Source organism: Acanthochromis polyacanthus, chromosome 6, assembly GCF_021347895.1.
Source record: "Acanthochromis polyacanthus isolate Apoly-LR-REF ecotype Palm Island chromosome 6, KAUST_Apoly_ChrSc, whole genome shotgun sequence".
Classification (NCBI taxonomy): domain Eukaryota; kingdom Metazoa; phylum Chordata; class Actinopteri; family Pomacentridae; genus Acanthochromis; species Acanthochromis polyacanthus.
The window spans coordinates 133,515-152,615 of NC_067118.1; the positions used below are offsets into that span (position 1 = coordinate 133,515).

The following is a 19,101-nucleotide window of genomic DNA, read 5'->3' on the forward strand; positions in this document are numbered from 1 at the left end:
AGAGATAAAGGACATCTCTCCTACACATTTAACTGCAATTTGAAAGTCTGTGTATCTATTCAGAGTGCAATGTAAGTCTTCCACGGTAGGATAAAGTGATAGAATCTACTCTTTCCAGCATCCCTGCATGCATTTGACACTTTTGTCATTGTTGATTTGGTATTATGCTGTAATAAAGAATACAACTTGACAGCCTCAGTGAACTCTGACTGCAGCACTCCACCGACTAAGGAAGGAGTACACAGCTTCATTGTTTACAGATTGGTCTAACAGTATGTCCATCACTGCCTCAGTTCCCAAACGTATCACAACACAGAACAAAATGGAGAATCTGGCAGTCAGCCAAAAACACCGGAGACGAATCCTTGATAAATATATTAGATCAATTTTCTTTCCAGACAGCACAGTGGGTGACTGTAGATATTTAATGGCAAATGTAAAAAAAATGCAGCTGTGATGAATAAAGAACACAGTAATCACAATCCATCCTGTCCCCGGGATGGCAAAGGTAAAAGGGTCGAGTTCATCTGCAGCAACTGTAGCTTTGCGGTGTTAGCTGCTCCCGCTAGCTTAATACAAGTAAACGATGCAGTAAGAGCCGACAGTGGATGTGTCTCCTGCTGGATCTGACACTTCAGCATTCGGGATTAGTTCGGGCTAAGTCGACAGCGGTGTCACGTATTAACAGTTAGTTTAGCTGTCTGACGGACTGCGCTCAGCGTTTCACGGTCCATGCCCGATCCGAGCTGCCGGAGACGGGCAGGAAGGCAGCTCTGCAGCGGCTAGCTAGCAGGCTAGCCGGGCGATTAGCTGCGCTCTTTTATGATCCGGTATCTCAGACAGCTTTCTTCTGTTTTCAGTCCGGGACCGGGACTTACCTCCGGGAAGCGGCGGTCACGGGTTTAGGGCGCTCTGCTATTTATAAATATTTGTTTTGGTTTTCTTCTGTTAAAGGTCATAGTTCGTGACCCCGCACCGCAGCGCGCTGATGATGGTTTAGTTTTTTTTTTTCCTCCTTCCTCTCTCACGTCCCCGCGCGCCTCCACCACCCCCACCCTCGGCGCGAGCCAGACAGGGCTGACGTCATTATGTCTGAGTGTCGACAGACTTTGTCGTCAAGTTGTGTTTTAGAAAATAACACGGGGGACAAACAGTCTAATAACAAGCGTTAAAAACCAACTCAACAGCTCCGTTTCTGTGAGTTTGTTCTTTTGCCGTCTTCAGTGAACAAAAGCTCTGTGAGCAAAGTTAAGCAAAATAACTGATTCTACATGTTAGATCCCAAATAATTAAAAAATATAAATATCCTAAATGTAACTGTGATTTTTGTGCACTGTCCTCCGCGTACAGTCATTTGTTTGTTTGTGTTTTGACAGAGATTCTTGGCACAGCTGCTTTTGTTTATTTTGGAAAACCATTAGTGTTTAAATTTTGTTTGTTTTTAGATGAATATCATTATTTTATTTATGTTGCACTTGTAGTAATTAATTGACTCTAACAGCGCCATTGTATCCAAAGTCAATGAGATATGAAAGATTTTACTCAATTTTAAGTTACAAATATATAAATACTGTAAATATGTGATTTCCTCTTGCTACACTTGGATTACATGTTTTTGACAGAAACACGTGGCCCAGTTGCTTTATTCACAGAGCAAAATGGTCAATATCCAGCTTTCATTTTCATTCATTGATTCATTTTTTAAATTAATTTATTTATTTGGTTGTTTGTTGTATTTATATATTAATATTGTAATTAATTTACAACTAACTTTCAGAAAATAATGGACTATTTTATTTAGACTCTTGAAGAAATCACATTCCTTTATACACTCACTGTTATAACTTAGGTTATTAGAAAGATGGGGGAAATACTGTCTTTCATTCTGAGAAAAACACAAGCATGATGTATTTTTTTCAACTGATTCTCTTCATGTGATTGAAAAAAACAACCTGCCAGGCCTACAATATTCCTACTTTGTATCATCAAAACCAATTCAAAATGTGGTTCAGTAGTTTCTCTTCCTGTGATTTTACTGTAAATATTTGCCCTTTTTTGGATGTTTGGATACAATTGATATGTATATTATTAAGCCCATGATTATTGGCCTCATTGTTATTGTTTATTAGATACACATACAGAGGCAACACATTTATATAACCACGAGAATACCTCACTGCTCTTACAGGGCTTTTTTAGCATCGCCGCAGATAACACAGATGTTACAAAACATGGACTTAGAATTAACCAAATATAAAGAGAATGATCAAAGATCACAAAACACCATCACTGTGCATCAAAAGCCTTCTAAAATAAGACGTGTAGCACACAAACATTCTTTGTTAGCCATTAGCTGAAGAATGTCTGACCATCACATCATCCCATTTAATTGTGTCACAGTTACATTATAATAGCTTCAACGTGATAATCAGCTGTCAGATTCTCAGAGTTTCTTCTTCTTCTAAGAACTCTTACCTGAACACTAAATAGTTTTTCTGCCTATATGTATGTTGCACAAACAATTTTGAGACTTTGTGCAGTGAATCAGGAGGTCAGCCCTTGTCTCTATCATGACATTGCATTGAGCTTGAGCTGCCTATAATAATAACGGACCAATGAATCCCAGAAAACCTTAATTTGAACTGTGTAGCTGCCAGTATAAAATTCCAATAATGTTGTGGTCTTTGGTGGGGACTCAGAGGGAAATGCAAGTTCGTCAAAAGGCTACCTAACAGAAAAATGATGAGATTTCAGTTGTTTATCTCACCCACGTTTTAATAAGCATCTAACATATTAACAACACATTGACAGCTTGGAGAGTTATTCAGATCTTTTCTGGAATAAACCATGGTGCAAATACTAGTTTTAAACTGCAATATACACTGTCTGACCAAAAAGATAGATAGACAGACAGACAGACAGACAGACAGACAGACAATAGATAGATAGATAGATAGATGATAGATAGATAGATAGATAGATAGATAGATAGATAGATAGATAGATAGATAGATAGATAGATAGATAGATAGATAGATAGATAGATAGATAGATAGATAGATAGATAGATAATTAATCCATAGGGAAACTCGAGTGTTCAGTAGTTTACATACAACATAAAAAAAAACAGGACAGGCAGGTTAGTAACATTGACATTAAAGGTTAGTATATCACTCTGAAAAACTTTCTGTACAATATGTGTTGGACAGTTGCTAACCTGATTTTAGTACTTTCAAAATCTCCTTAGATGCATTTTTTTGCTTGATGCAGGCCAATAATTTGACCCGTCTGAGACAGATTAATGTCCTTTCTACAATCACAGGATATGTCTTCCAGCATAGTTGTTTAAGAAATGAGAAATTACTCACTGTATTAGCAAGGGTTAATAAGTTGTTGCAGCTGACATATTCATCACTGCAGTAATTATCCAATGGAAGGCTCTTACCCATTTGCTTGGTTAAATCTAGGTGGTGACTTTTGTTTTGGCCAGGCAGTGTATTTTACATAATCTGTGAGTTTTACATTCTTGGTTCTCTTATGTGCCATTGTCTCATTTCTACTAAACTGCCTTGTGGATTTTTGTTTGTACATTATTCTTATTTATTAACATAGATGATCACAAATAAATTGCTAGAAATAATACAATATTCATAATTTAGGTTTGTTATTAAGATATTAATATGTGGACATATTTTTTGTATGTGTATGTTGATACATATATACTGCATGCATGGGTATTTGTAATATATGTAATTTAGTTTTGGTTTTAGTTTCACTATTTTGTTTAACTTTACTATCTATTGTAATGCTTTATTCAATTCTAATTCACAATATTTGAAGAAATTGTCTGTGTGTAGTATGGAAGGCATTTCAGCTGCATTTAATTCTGCAATTCTGTGGGAAAACTTTACAAGATTAACTTTGAAGTTTGTGATTGAGGCAACCCTGAATAATACAACACACAATCATTAATCTCTTCAGATCATCTATAACTATTGGGGTTTTCTAAAGGTCTTGGCAGGAACATAGTTGTCAGCAGTTTCTCTTTACTGCAAGTATCACATATTAAAGTATAAAAGGCACCTGATTTTCAGATGTACTCAGTGTTCATGATGGAAAAAGGGGCACATTTTGCAAAATATGGTCAAAACACTTTTGGAGCTTCTTTGCGAATTCAGAAGTTTACACAAATGCGATCAGAGCTTTTTATTCTTTAATTTCTTATTAGTCTGTATTGATTGGAATGGCTGATGCTGACTTACACTGCTGGCACTGCATTTGCAAATTGCAATAATCCTTATCCAAAAAATAAAAATTTGTATATTGCTTGAAACATTGATATTTTTATGTATTTTTTCAAGTTTGTTATAAAAATGGCATTTTAATGGATAAAACACACACAATGACCTGTTCTTTACAATTGTTAGAACTGAGTTCATTTACAATAGTTGTATCCATTCATGAAAAAAACATATTTTTTTTATATAGATCTTGAACAATAAAATATATAAAACATAAGTAATAACTACTGACGGCATAAATGTTATTCACCTACACAACCTGTCGAAACATCATATAGTTTTCTTGTGAATTTAAAGCTCCCATCACTACTTCTCTAGGATGTTTAAGCTTCACTGTGCAGAATGATATAAAAAGATGGCTCTTATTTGTGGAAGGGGATGACGTTTCTCTGACTTCCAGACAGAAGCACTGTTTGATTCTATCATTTCGTTTGCAGTTTTTGCACAGGCTGCCGTAAAAACTGCATACTTACTGGTACATTTTTTACATGGAGGCTGGGTAACTGCAATGACACCAACAAATTACTCAGATCTCTGCAGCAAGGGAGCAGAATCACTTCATGTCTGCTTGAGCCACTTTTTGGCAACCAATTAGTGCTTTAAGGACCAACCGTCAGTTCCACACGTGGTGGTAACCATTACCAGTGAGTGACCAGCAGGTGTCGCCCTGCGCCACCAGGTGTGATGGACTGATTGCAGGGAACAATAGGCGCACAGCAGGTCTCCATTAAACGAAGCACTATTTAAAAAAAATCCCTCGGATTGATTTGTTGTTTTTTATATTATTATTTAGCTTCTCTGAGTTGCTATTTTCACATCGTTCGTCGATCTTTTAACCTGATATCCTTAATGTACTCCGATGCAATCGCTGCACACCTTTTTTTTTTTTTTTTTGGAAGAGCTCCATCACTGTGATGCTTCGCCATTACCAGCACTTACTATAGCTATCGCACGGTGAGCAGCTTGCAAGAGCTTTAATCTTACATTACATCTGTGATTTCTTTATCTATCTGTCTCAGTACAGTAAGGTTTTATTGCGATATGGCATTTTAATAGGAATGCATATTTTTTGCTCAACAAATGACATAAATAAAAAACATGTGGCATTAATTCAGCATCTATGAAGGTAAATAGGAATCGGGACGTCCTATCAGAGCTGAGTACTAAGCAGCCCCACGTCGGGGCAAAAAATAGCTTTGTAGCTTTGGCTGCTGTCGAATCGACCGTTTCTTTGCGCAGCTGCATATCCCACTTTTTTTGTATTCGAGTGGGCAGCAGGAAATCAACAGAAGTCCATCAGCCGTTTTACCGCATCTTCAATGTCACCGGGGCTCTCCACCTTCCGCTGCTGCGTCTGACTCCGGACGGATCGAGAGGTGAGGAAAGGCGCAAAAATGCAATGACAGCGGAGCTTTTTTAGCCGCAGAGACAAGGAAAGACAGACTTTGGGAGAAACGGGGAGCGTGGTAGCAGCTACAGTGGTCTTCAGACCTGTGCAGAGGAAGCGGGGATTGGTCATGGTGGGACGGGGATTGTGGGTATGCAAGCCCCGGTTTGGGAAGCGGGGAAACAGGCTCGGGGTCCTGACGTTTCTGTGCGCAGCGGCAACGTGCGCGGCGCTGCTGGCTCTACTCTTCGTGGACTTCATCGAGTCGTGGGTCACCTCCATGGGCCAGAACACGGTGGTGGAGCCGTACGCCGGCGTCATCCCCCCGCAGAGCGTCCCTCCAACCAGACCCGAGGAATTCCTGCTCATGCCCAGCCCGCTGGTGTGCCAACGTGCCAAGCCTTACCTCATCACCATGGTTATCTCGGCCCCTGCCAATCAGAGGGCCCGTCAAGCCATCAGGGATACCTGGGGAGGTGAGGTGGAGGTGAGGGGCCTGCGGGGTCATGACTCTCTTCATGGTGGGTGTGGCGTCTGACCCTGGACTGGCCAAGCTGTTGATAGAAGAAGCCGGGAGAGAGGTGACCTGATTCAGGGGCGTTTTCTGGACAGCTACTCCAACCTCACACTGAAGACCCTGTCCATGCTGGGCTGGGGCCGCCGCTTCTGCCCCCAAGCTCACTTCATGGCCAAAGTGGACGATGATGTCCTGTTCAACCCAGCGCCCTGCCTCCACTTCCTGAACAAGAGTCGGAACCCCTATGAGCAGGGAGACTTGTACCTCGGCAGGGTGCATCTCCGTGTGGCTCCGGACCGTGATCCGGACAGCAAGCACTACCTCCCCTCAGGGGCCTACCCTGCCTCAGTCTTTCCAGATTATTGCCAGTGGTACTACCTACGTCCTGTCCCGCCTCTGCATTGCTCCAAAATTTCCCCTGGCAGCCTCTGCATCACCTTTATCCACACCTCTGCCACCTGAGGCATGTGTTCGTAGGTCTGTGTGCCCGGACAGCTGGAGTGCTGCCCTCCACACTGCCCTCTCTTCTCTGGTGGTTTACCTGTGCCATATGGGCGCTGCTGCTATCAGGGCATGGTGTCATCCACCGCATCTCACCCAGGGAGATGCTGCACTACTGGGCCGAGGTCCATTCTTCAGTTCCTTGCTCCTGGCTCAGTCTCCGGGCTTCTCTGGGGGTGTGCCAAAGTCAGGGGGTTGCTGGGCTCAGCTCTGGGGCTGGAGCAAGGTTGTGAGGGTTAACAGGAGGACAAACTGGACTCATCGGGGCTGTGCCTTGCTTCAGTACTGTGAACAGCACAAGTGCTCTTAAGGCTCGTGCAGCTTCACTATGTGCACTGAAATAATGTCACTTTATTTTTTTATAGTTTGATATTCAACTGGCTTTATTTTTTTGCAAAAAGACAACGATCAGCTGTAGCATGGAGAGCTGTCAGAGTAATCTTTCACCTGTCTTTAGACTGTTAGAGCATCCTGCAACATTACACTGACACAAACTGTAGATTTAGAGCAAGCATTAGCATGCTGATATACAGTGAGGAAATACAGCTGCTTATGTGATGAATGCACATTCAGAAAATGATGCTGACACAATGTCTGACATCTATAGGCTGCTGCCTTCATTTATTTAACACCTGTGTAGTCTAGTACCAGGGACTTCAATTGTAGTAGTCTATTTGCCTAAATGCATGTCTCCAAAATATAGTGCAATAAACATGAAATCACAGGCTTCATATACCCCAATAGAAATGGAGCAACAAATCACCAAAAGCTGTTATGTGCTAAACTAATTATGACTTGAGTAAATGAACAGAATTGATGTAATTCAATAATGGGGACTGGAATGGCAAGCCATTAAATGGACGCTGAAATTGGATACAGTGAGATCTATGCGGCCACTTCTGAAAACAGACAGCAAAAGGGAATTTTTCTCCACAGCTGACACCGCTACCAGTGACTGTGAAATGACGTTATACATAGACAGACAGCATTATTTATAAGTTTTCTCTGTAACCTTGAGTTTAAACTGAAACGTGTGACGGCAGCTCTGTGCCGACAGGTCTGGACTTGGTTTTGTGTCTGCTATGTGAGGTGGAGATGACATTTTAAGAGAGAAAGTCAGTGTGTTTATGCTCAGGAAATACATGTACGAATCAAATATAGTCACCAATAAACCACTCTGTGAACCAAAAGGTCTGCTTTGTTTCAACACTCAACAGGTATTTTGTACTATATCGTTCCTTCCTGGGTGACAAAGGAAGAAGCAAATGTTGGGAAATATGAACCGTCAATTATTTCTTAACATCTATGGTCAAGTTATTGCTTAACTTTCACATTTCAAGACTAATAAATTCCACTACAGTGTTCTTTTCAAACCATTAACTATCATTGCTGCTAATGAATGTGCAAAACCTGTAATCCTGCTAAATGTAACAGACTTCTTAAGTTTTAGTTATTTAGCGAGTCTCACTGAAATCAGGATCCCTATACATGACATAAAAACAGCCTACAGAGTATGTAATCCCAACAAAGTAGTAATTACATGCAAACGCGTCTAAAACTTGTAACAGCTACAAATATTATTTAAAATATGCTGCACTGGAACTTTTGCTTTCACCCTGTTAGTGGCAGGATACAGAGTGAGGGAACACAGTCAGGTTCCACGCCTGCTGAGGGAATTCACTGCTTTAAAAGCCTTTGCACTCCCGCATTTAGCACTAACTGAAGAATGTGGTCGAACCAGTGAACCATTCAGTCGCTCCATTTATTAAAACCACTTAACCCTTTGATGCGCAGCGTGGGACAGGAGATACCCATTTTCCATTGGTCTTGGATCACTTTTGACCCATGTTGTGCATCAAAGTGTTAAGTGAATCCATCAGAAAAGAAATGGTCTCCAGACGACCTTTCAGGGAGAAGCAGCTGTAACACTGTCTCACGCATCATTCAATCCATATTGCAGGGGGAGCTTCATAGATGAGTGATTTAATCATGAAATTTCCCACAGCAATAAAAATAGTGAACGTATTCCGTGTTTTGATATTCAGTTGCGACATCAAGTAGTAGTTTGTATTCAGAAAGTTTGTCCCACCGTATTTCTTTTCAGAACTTATTTATATAATAAATATAAACAGGCACCAAAGAACTCAGTTTGACAAGGTCAAAAATCTTACAAAAATGTATTTATAGGCAGAGAAAAATAGCATATGAAAGAGTAGTGTGTAAGATTTAGGGGACTCCAATAGCAGAAACTGAATATAATATTTATGTTTCCATTGCATACATTGACCTGTAAGCGATAATCATTGTGTGTTAACTACCTTAGAATGAGCCCTTTACATCTACAGCAAGAGTAGGTTGTCTTCCATGGAGTCACTGGCGCCAGAAAGGGTCTTTTACGTTGTTGTTTAACGGGAAGGCGATGCAAGCGGTGTTATTTGCAGTATGCAATGCCTTCTAAATCCTACACACTGCACTTCTAACACAAACTCTGGATGACACCCATGTCAGCTATAGAACATCACATTATCTTCACATGAAAGAAGTGCTCCAGGCTGCAGACATTCAATAGTGCTGCCCTACTAATGCACTCAGCATTGATTCAGTGAACTGTTGCCCATCAGAATGCACGACTTTATATGTCAACTGCATTCCGAATGTCTGCAGTTGCATGGTTTGTTCCCACAGAGGCGTAATGTGAACAAAACTGTCTCTTTTATGTGAAGTTCAAAGGTCCACTCCTACAGAATGTCACTGGGGTTTGAGCTGCACAAAGAATCCTCCTTTTCTATTTTTTGAATCTGTCCAGGGCAGATTTCTGATTAGATAGAGCTGCCTTTTTCTTCGCTCTCTCCTTGGTTTCTTTTTCCATTTTCATTTTGTCTTCCACAGTTTTCCTGATTTCGTCCTGAGGGGTAAACAAGTCAAGAGAGACAAGGCATTTAGTTCAGACACAGCAGAAAAATAAAAGTGGGCTTTAACAAACGTCATCTCATATTCTGCCTACTCACCCTCTGGTCCTCGTGAGCCACTTGCTTTTTGCGCCTTTCAACGGCACCAGCAGAACTACGACCTTTTTTCTTATACTTGGGAACAAATTTTTCTTTAGCAAGCGGATCATAGCCCTGAAAATGAAATAAAGCATGCATTTTAAGAGGTGGTTGTGACTTTAAAATGTGTAGATCTGTAAATATTTATTGTGAAGATGCTTTCAAACGCTGACCAGAGCTTGGACCCTGTCCTGATGCCTTTGTTCAAATGTTGCACGGTCAACGTATCCCAGCTCAGTAGGATCGAGGCTGATGAGTTCTGGCTGGATCTTCTCCAGCAGGGCTTTAACCTCCCATTCCTGCCTCTGCTTCGCACTGCGGTATGGATTTGCATCCAGACCATCAAAGTTAGGCTCACCCGCTCCTGTGAATGTCAATGGGAAACACAATAGCAGTTCTAATGTACATTAAAAATGTATGCCTGGATTCAATAAAACATAGAGTGTAGTGATGGCAGCTCTTGCAGTTTGTTCTACCCATCAAGAGACACATGACAGGAAACGTGTGGTTTAAGCGAAACCACACGTTTACTGTAAAACGGTCTCTTTCAACCATGACCCATTTAGCGTGTCTTGGTTGTTCAAGCTACTTTAAAACTTTCCAGTGTAATGTAAAATTGAGTCTGACCAGGTACGAGCATGCTGGTGAAACCGTCTCCATGCCCAACTCCAAGGACATCCTCAAAAGGACAGAAGTGCAGCCCCCACACTGATCCCCGAACTCTGTGAGCCATGTAGGGTTTAGTCACCGGAGCGCTCCATACGTCCCTGTACACCTGCAGGGGGAGACACAAATTGGCATGGAGGCAAAAAGTTAAAGGGGAACTTCATTTTTTTCAACCTGGGGTCTGTTTTCGTATGTCATTTCATACATGTGAGTGATGGAGAAATTAATTTTTGACATATCTCCAGTATTTAGCCAGGCAGGCAGCTTAGCAGCTCAGCTCGCAAAAAGTATGGGGCAACTTGCCCCCCCCCCCCGTGTCAAAGTTCGCCCTAACGTGCTTTTTTCCCCCACACTGACCGGCTCAGATAGTCTCAATGAGCGTCCCACAACATACGAGAGATGAGAAGTGAACGAAAACCTCCACATTACCTGGCGATCGCTCTTTGTTGTGGTCTGTATCCAAATCTCAGGACGCTAGAAAGCAAATCTCGTTCCGAAATCGTGCGATAGCTCGCGCCAGAACACCGGTGGGGCACGAGCTATTGCGCGATTTCGGAATGAGATTTGCTTTCTAGCGTCCCGAGATTTGGATACAGACCACAACAAATAACGATTGCCAAGTAATGTGGAGGTTTTCGTTCACTTCTCATCTCTAGTATGTTGAAACAAACAACTTAATGTAAGGGAACAAGAAAGTAGCTCAGAAATGAAATTCCAACCCTGGTCATTTGAGGACTTTACACATGCCTTCCTGCTAATGTCACAGGTTTAAAGCAATAACATAAAATATGTTTTTTTTTTAAAGGCCATATAAATGTTTTCACACCAGATGTTTTCTGTCATGTGGTCTTGGGATGCATCATTCATGAAATCAGTTTCCCCAGACAATACAGAAAGCCATACTGCACAGATCAGTTTACAGTCCAACAAGCAAACACTGCTTTTCACAGATCTCACAGTAAGGATAACTTGGAACAATACTGTGATCTGGATATGCAAATATGGAAAATCATTCCACAAGGAAGCACACAATTTAATACATACAGTTTCAAGTTATCAGTACTAAATAAAGATAAGTGAATATTTGTTTGGATTTCAATAAAGCACTTTCTCTTGAGGAAACTCCTTTGTAATTACTAACTACTTTTAAAATCAATACAAAATATTAACATCAGTTCAAGACTGTACTTCTATTTGATCTATATTTACCACTAAATATTTACAGAAAACCTCCTAGATCATTATTAGGAAATCACAAATCTATCAAAGTGTTTACTCCCACTAATGTCACTGCTACTATGAAATTAGTTCTTATTTTGTGTGCTTCTGGTTAAGATTTTTTTTCGACTAAAGAATAACTGCTTTGCTGCTCATCCTAAATATAAAGCTCTTTTCACTGCACTAATGCGCTTCCTGTGGCTCTGATTGGTTTTCAATGACAAATCAATCGCTGTTAGGTGTGGATGCGATCGTGACCTGAACAACATCTCCCGTGGCTGCAGACAGCAGTCCCCTCTGGCTCAGCGATAAACAGGAAGCTCCAGCAGGGAGGAAGTATGACTTGAGGGGTTTGAAGGCTCTAATGTCATACACTTTCAGCTTTTTATCCAGACCAGATGTCACCATGTATCTGCCAACAACAGGAGAACATAACAACAGACTGACTTCTGGTGGACATTGAGGAAAATGCAGCTAAATTGTCACCACAGAAAATGTAACAATTATTCAATCAATTGTAGATTTCTTCAGCAAACTTGCTAACTTATCTTCAGGATGTGATTGGTAATTTTGTCAGTGATTCAAACAACTTATTACAGTTTTAGACATGAAGTAATATAGGACAAATAATGTTTAAACTGGTACTATAGTGAAACAGCATCTACACAGCACGTGCACACATTAGAATTTACAGCTTACTGCCCCTAAAAGAAATAAAATTTCCATGCTGTTAGATAAAAATGCACAGTTTTAATGTGACTTACGTGCCCGTCTTGTCCACAGTGACAGAGCGCACACCGCCTTGGTGACAGAGCATCTTGACGAGCGCTTCTTTCTGGTTTGGCGACCAGAGGGTGACCGTACCGTTGGGGTGTCCCAGGTGGATGATAGCATTATGAGGGTTCTGGCACATCACGTCAAGTCGGCCCATCTTGGTGCAGAATGCTGCCACCTCCTTTCCTACTGACACGTCCAGGTACTGCAGGAAACTTGTAGCACTCTGAAGACAAGAGTGAGACCAAGATTATTGCTGAAGACAGACTTCAAGGATCTGATTATGTTTGTTAGAAATGCGACACGCAGACTATGTGTCAAGATTTATATTCCTTTAAATCATTACTCAGTCATCCCTGAACACAGATACCATACACATGTTTTGACATTCAGTGGGACTTACACCTCTTAAATCATTCTAATTCATCCGATCTGAATGTTTCTTATACTCCTTTGTAGAACATTAGAAGTCGTCTTTGGTGTTTTTGTTAATTTATTGTAACAATATTTAAAGGGGAACTTCAGTTTTTTTTTCAACCTGGGGTCTGTTTTCATATGTCATTTCATACATGTGAGTGATGGAGAAATGAATTTCTGACATAGCTCCAGTATTTAGCCAGGCAGGCAGCTTAGCAGCTCAGCTAGCAGCTCAGCTAGCAAGAAGTATGGGGCAACTTGCCCCCCCACGTCAAAGTCCGCCCTAACGTGCTTTTTTCCTCACACTGACCGGCTCAGATAGTCTCAATGAGTGTCCCACAACATACGAGAGATGAGAAGTGAACGAAAACCTCCACATTACCTGGCGATCGCTCTTCGTTGTGGTCTGTATCCAAATCTCGGGACGCTAGAATGCAAATCTCGTTCTAAAATCGCGCAATAGCTCGCGCCAAAACACCGGTGAGGCATGAGCTATCGCGCGATTTCGGAATGAGATTTGCTTTCTAGCGTCCCGAGATTTGGATACAGACCACAACAAAGAGCGATCACCAAGTAATGTGGAGGTTTTCGTTCACTTCTCATCTCTAGTATGTTGTGGGACACTCGTTGAGACTATCTGAGCCGGTCAGTGTGGGGCAAAAAAGCACGTTAGGGCGGACTTTGACGCGGGGGGGCAAGTTGCCCCATACTTTTCGCTAGCTGAGCTGCTAAGCTGCCTGCCTGGCTAAATACTGGAGCTATGTCGAAAATTCATTTCTCCATCACCCACATGTATGAAATGACATGAAAACAGACCTCAGGTTGAAAAAAAACCAAGTTCCCCTTTAAGTGCTGCCCTCTTAATCAGATCTACAAACACCTGGAAAACTGAATGAGTTTCAACAAAACAGAAAACACAACAACAGCATTAATCTTAGAGGCAAATTCAACACAAGAAAAAATTTTGTTACTGAGGAAATATAAATATGCGTATATCATATACTATCAGAATGGTTTAGAAAACACACCGCTGTGGCGAGTAAAAAGTGGTAGGGGAGGAACTGCATGCGAAGGACGTCATTGAACTTGCGGATGCAGTGAAGCTCTATTCCATTGGAGTCATAGATGTACAGCCACTTCTTCTGAGCCACTGCATACATAGCCTCACTATGGAGCCACCTAAATGAAGGCAGAAATGCATTTTACTCTGGAGAAGATGTTGAAATATGAATGAAAATTATGTCTGTCGCTGGTAGGTGTAGTATGACTGTAACATAATAAGCTAAATGTGAATGACTTACTTTACATCGTTAACAGACTCCATCACGTTTATCTCACACATCAGATGTTTGGACTGCCAGTCTATACAAGCAACGTGGCCTCTCCTCCCACCAAGCAGCAGGTGACTGAAGTGAAGAGAACACAAACACACAACTCAAACACAGAAATGTGTGATAATCATTATCTGTAGATCACCAATGACTCTTTATGTAAAATGTGTTGCTCCACAGTGATTCATCACCCAACTCTGCAGGTTTGTCTAAGCCAAGTAGTGCACTTCAGTGTCTTTCTATGTTTCATTGCTTTGGTTTCATGGTCTGCAACTTTACTGTTTTGGTTCAATCTCAACACTCTTATTAGTGCCCCTTTCTACTGCAGCTGACAGCTTTTTTTCAGTGAAACACTAAACAGATTTGACAAAGGCTAAATATTACAATTTACAATTGTCAAGTAGCCACAAATACAACTGTTGTAAAGTGATAATAGGTGGACCAAAAAAATCAAGTATCTGGGATCCACTCACTACACTGTATGAGTCTGGAGTATGTGATACTGACCGTCCAGTCTTAGTGTAGTCAACTCGATATGGCCCAAATTGAGAGAGTTTCAGGTTGAAATACTGAAGACGAAGAAAGAAAAAAATGCTGATTAGTAAAAGTCAATAACAGAAGCACTTACCAGGAGACTCTTGAAAATGACTAATCTAAGTAAGTCATAAAAAATACAGCTGAATACGATGTCATATCAAAAACACTTTTATGCAATAGTTTAACTCAAAGTGAACAAAAAATAATAATCAAAAAGCTAATTTGTATACATGACCTAGAAGCAACTACATAAAGTCAGTTAACCACGTTGTTCTTTCCGTGTTCTACCATTATGTTTGTATAAAGCAAACAGTAGCAAATAACACTGATGTGTCTAATCAGTAGTTAACAAGCTGAAATCAAAGAGTGCTGTGGATTGCCAATGATTTCTGCTTGTGTGAGCTTGTGCAAATACTGCTATTATTTTTGTGGGTTGAAGATCCTGCATTGATTCAAGTAAGAAGCAGAAAACACACAGAGAATGTGTGTTAACTTTGTGTAGTAATAAAATAATTTCTTAAGCCAGAGAAAGTTTTTTTTTTTAGACACAGCTGCTAAACTGTGGGTTTCTGCTGTTAATTACTTACAGTATGACTAGGGTGTTAAAAAAAAGAGCAAAAGTAAAGATATATATTAACAAATGCCCCTGTACCTTTGTTCCAGAGGTTATGTCCACTGCTTCTGCAATGTCCTCCTGTGAGATTGTACATGTGTCCTCATCTTCATCTCCTTCTAGAAACCTGAGAATAACAGAAAACATGGCTGAAGTTACATTTTTTATTCCCTAACCTCTGTCACAGCATACACTGTGACACAAAGAAGTTATAGAACATGTTTTAGAAGAAATTACCCTGCATCCTCGGGGAGCAGGATGTCAAACCGGGCAGCTTGTTTCTGGGACATTTCTGAGGCTTCATCTGATCTTTTCATTATGTCTCTCAGCTTGAAATGCTGGTTACGAGGCTAAAATTGAAAGAAAAAAGAACTTAGATACTTGCGAGAGACAGCAGTTAACTCCACTTATCAAAACAATTGTACATAACAGGCATTTTGGAGCTCACCCTTTTAGCCTTATCTTTCCTCTTGAATTTCTGCACCCTCTCTTTTGAAAGTGGAGCAGGACCTGGGAAAGGGTCGGATTTCTGAGAGCGTAAGAAGATTAATTAGCACAATGCAAAATAATGTATTACCAACGTTACATTACAAATGTAATCATTATTGTAAGTTCATGTATAGCTGGGAGATTTATTGACAATATTAATAATATCAACATTAGTGTATAAAAATAGACATGGGTAATTACCGAAAATAAAGAAATGGAGAATTCACAAATATAAGACTCCCTAAAAGTAGATTAATTTCACACCACATTAAAAACAGAATTCTAAACTTTTTGTCAGGCAACATAAAAGTCCCAAAGACAGTAAATATATTGGACTGAAATTTGGGGAAAGATCTCTAAAAACAAAGAATCATCATCCTAATTTCCAGGTGATGGAACCGCACAGCCATAAAAAACATGCAGCCTTACTTTATGTAATTATTACATTTGGTTTCCAGGTAATTAGGTATGCCAAGCTCCAACTATTACAAAAATTTTTATTAAAATCAAACCTTCATAAGGGTAACACAATGTACTGTTAGCAGGTCTAGAGATGTGTTGTTCAGCTTCTCAGACATTTTGAAGTTTGTGTCGCAGTTTAACTGTATTGAGTTACACAGTAATGAGATGACCATTTTGTCAGCCTTATTCGTATCAATTAGGAACCCAAGCAGTTGAAACATCTCTCAGAATAACACAACACTAACAATCAATTCCCACATCTCAGTAATAAATTACACAAAAAAATCTGAACCATTATGAAGAAAGGATTTAATGCAACAATGTGGCAGTGTGGAACAAAATGATGTTTTCCAGTTTTGAAACAACTTGAAGAGAAGCAAAAAAGGACAAAGTAGGTGTGAAAATAAACAACTCACACTGTTGATTTCATGAATAGTTACACATTAAACATCATCTATGTTAAATATATCTATAATCTTAATCCTATCACACTTTAGCAAATAGACAGAATAGATTAGTGGCATCCTTTGAGTTTTAGTAAAAAGCAGCAGAATTTCTCTTTCAGGTTATGGTGCTTTCTACAGAGGCTCCCAGAATTACCATGACATGGATCTACACAGAAATTAATGACATCATTTGTTACCATTTATATAACGTTAGTTATTAATATGGTTTCAAGTCAGAACTGATGCTGTCATTGACATGAAACACAATGAATGACAGTGGTATCCTGAACCAGTCTAACAGCGACCACACTTATTCGCTTACCCCTGAAACAAATTTCTTTCCATCTCTTTGATCCTCTTGTTGCTTTCTTTTCTTTGCTTTCTGTGTCTGTTGATCCTTCTGCGGCAGAGGCTTTTCTTCATCCTTTTCATCTTTCCCTTTATCTGGTAACTCCTGCCAATAACGAGCTGGTGGCTGTTAAAAATGAGCAAGAGGTGGCAAATTAGTAGCAGTGACTTTATGAGGAGGACATGGAGTCGATTAATTGTGTATAGAAACTGGGTCAGTTCGACTCAATTGGGACTCCGTACACCAGTGCTAATAGTGTTAGCAGCGAAATGCTAGCAAATGATAAATTACTGTTACGTTGTATATACTCGTGTAAAAGCTCTATGGTGATTTTTCTTAGCTAAAGATATACAAATATTGAAACAGTAGCAGTGCTGTCTTCTTCTTAATAATTTATTGGCAGTTACCTTCTTATTTTTCCCCACGTGTGAATCACCCGTCGCTTCTTCGCCGGGAGACGCCATCTTTGTTGTGTACGCTTCTCAGTTCCTGCGGCGTCACTTCCGGATACATGACTTCCAGATTAAGATTTTTTGTTTAAAATAAATTTTGTGAATGTAAGTTAATTTCATATATTAAATTTATTGTACTGCATTTGCCCAAAATATATTTATTATTAATGCATTTTGCATGCCGTGTACAAAAACAGCACTTTTCTATTCGCATTTGTACTTCATTTTCTGAGAGAGATTCACAGCTCCAGGGCGCTGTTTCTGAAACTCCTTAAATATAACATTAATGTTTCTGTACAACATTTCTTTTGACTTACGGCCTGACATATATCAAAAATAGAGAGGCTGCAAATTTTATCGACAATGCACTACTTTAGGCCTACATGTTGGTTGAACCGATTCATCATTAACCACTTGTGTTTTAAATCAGCGGTTCCCAACCTCTTTGGCTTGGAGCCCCCTCATAAGCTGCACCCCAGCCCCAGAGCTCCCCACCCCCACCCCACCCCACCCACACACACACACACACACACACACACACACACACACACACACACACACACACACACACACACACACACACACACACACACACACACACACGTACACTACAGTTCATAAGAGGGAAGTTACTGAATTGTATTACTAATAGAAAATTCCCTACAGTTATGAAAAAAATCAAACCAAGAGTTGTACAATGACGAGCAGAAGGGAGTTCATGGTTGCTGTAAATTTGGTGGCACTACAGTGCATAAGAGTTAAGTTATTGATTTTTTTTTACGATAAAAACTCCTTAAAATTATAAAAAACAAATATTTAACATCAAACCAAGATTTGTAGTATGACCAGCAGGAGTCAGTTGCTGGCAGCAGTAAATTTGACACTATGTGACACTATATTGTATCAGAGTTAAGTTACTGAATCTTTTTCTCTCTTCGCTTTTGCAGCGGTTTGTAACTTGCAGATGGTCCCGGTTTAATCGTCGCACAGCCGCATGCATATAGACACCAATGTTATTTCTGCAGCTTGAAAGAAAGTTACTTTTGATTAAACTGGACTTTTAGCGCATTATCTACCCTACAACGATGGGAAAGAGGCATTGTTTATGTTTTGACAACGTATATTTAAGGAGTTATTAATGCCACAAGTCCAAATCTGTGAATGTGTTTCTGACTTTACCGAACTTTCCAACTTTACCCAACTGTGAAAGCACTATGTCACAAGACAGTTATGCAACAAGAAAAGAGGGTAAAGAAAACGTTACACAAATAAGCAAAACACTGGAGTCAGAGAAGACAGAAAACCAGCAGAAATCAGAATATCGTTTGATCAAACCAAGGTATGTCTGATATCAACACCAACTTTTATTTTATTCTACTGTGAGTTTCATTTTCATCACGGTAAATGCGTAATGCTGAATTAATAAGAAAGGATTTGTAAATGGACGTGTTTGAGGTGCATGAAAGAGCTGTGGAGCTTCAACTGCTTTTGCAAACCTTTAAAGGTTTTAGGCCCTCTTTTCCTCAGTCAGCCCCAATGTTTGCTTGTTTGTTTTATGAGATTTTGTCTTTAAACACCTGTATTTTTGGAGTGT

The 19,101-nt window shown here is 40.1% G+C and overlaps 1 protein-coding gene and 1 pseudogene across 1 annotated transcript; one reads left to right on the forward strand and one right to left on the reverse strand.

Annotated features, from left to right (window-relative positions):
• The first annotated feature begins 5,586 nt into the window (after nucleotides 1–5,586).
• Nucleotides 5,587–6,946, forward strand: LOC127534460 (beta-1,3-galactosyltransferase 4-like; annotated as a pseudogene).
• A 355-nt stretch (nucleotides 6,947–7,301) lies between these two features.
• Nucleotides 7,302–17,562, reverse strand: LOC127534567 (WD repeat-containing protein 46-like). The gene is made up of 14 exons (XM_051950138.1): nucleotides 17,463–17,562; nucleotides 17,029–17,181; nucleotides 15,758–15,838; nucleotides 15,547–15,659; nucleotides 15,349–15,436; nucleotides 14,667–14,728; nucleotides 14,130–14,234; nucleotides 13,857–14,007; nucleotides 12,402–12,637; nucleotides 11,896–12,049; nucleotides 10,381–10,528; nucleotides 9,927–10,117; nucleotides 9,715–9,828; nucleotides 7,302–9,611 (listed from the first exon to the last, which is right to left on the reverse strand). The coding sequence occupies exons 1-14, from the start codon at nucleotides 17,517–17,519 to the stop codon at nucleotides 9,492–9,494; spliced, it is 1,773 nt and encodes a 590-aa protein (XP_051806098.1). The 5' UTR covers nucleotides 17,520–17,562; the 3' UTR covers nucleotides 7,302–9,491.
• Nucleotides 17,563–19,101: the final 1,539 nt, after the last annotated feature.

Excerpts from the sequence above, each read along its gene's own strand:
- LOC127534567 (XM_051950138.1), bottom strand. The coding sequence starts at position 17,519 with ATGGCGTCTCCCGGCGAAGAAGCGACGGGTGATTCACACGTGGGGAAA. Across the intron at positions 12,638-13,856 it reads ACTTTTTACTCGCCACAGCG|AGTGCTACAAGTTTCCTGCA; the intron begins GTGTGTTTTCTA and ends TCTTGTCTTCAG. Across the intron at positions 10,118-10,380 it reads CACCAGCATGCTCGTACCTG|GAGCGGGTGAGCCTAACTTT; the intron begins GTCAGACTCAAT and ends TGACATTCACAG.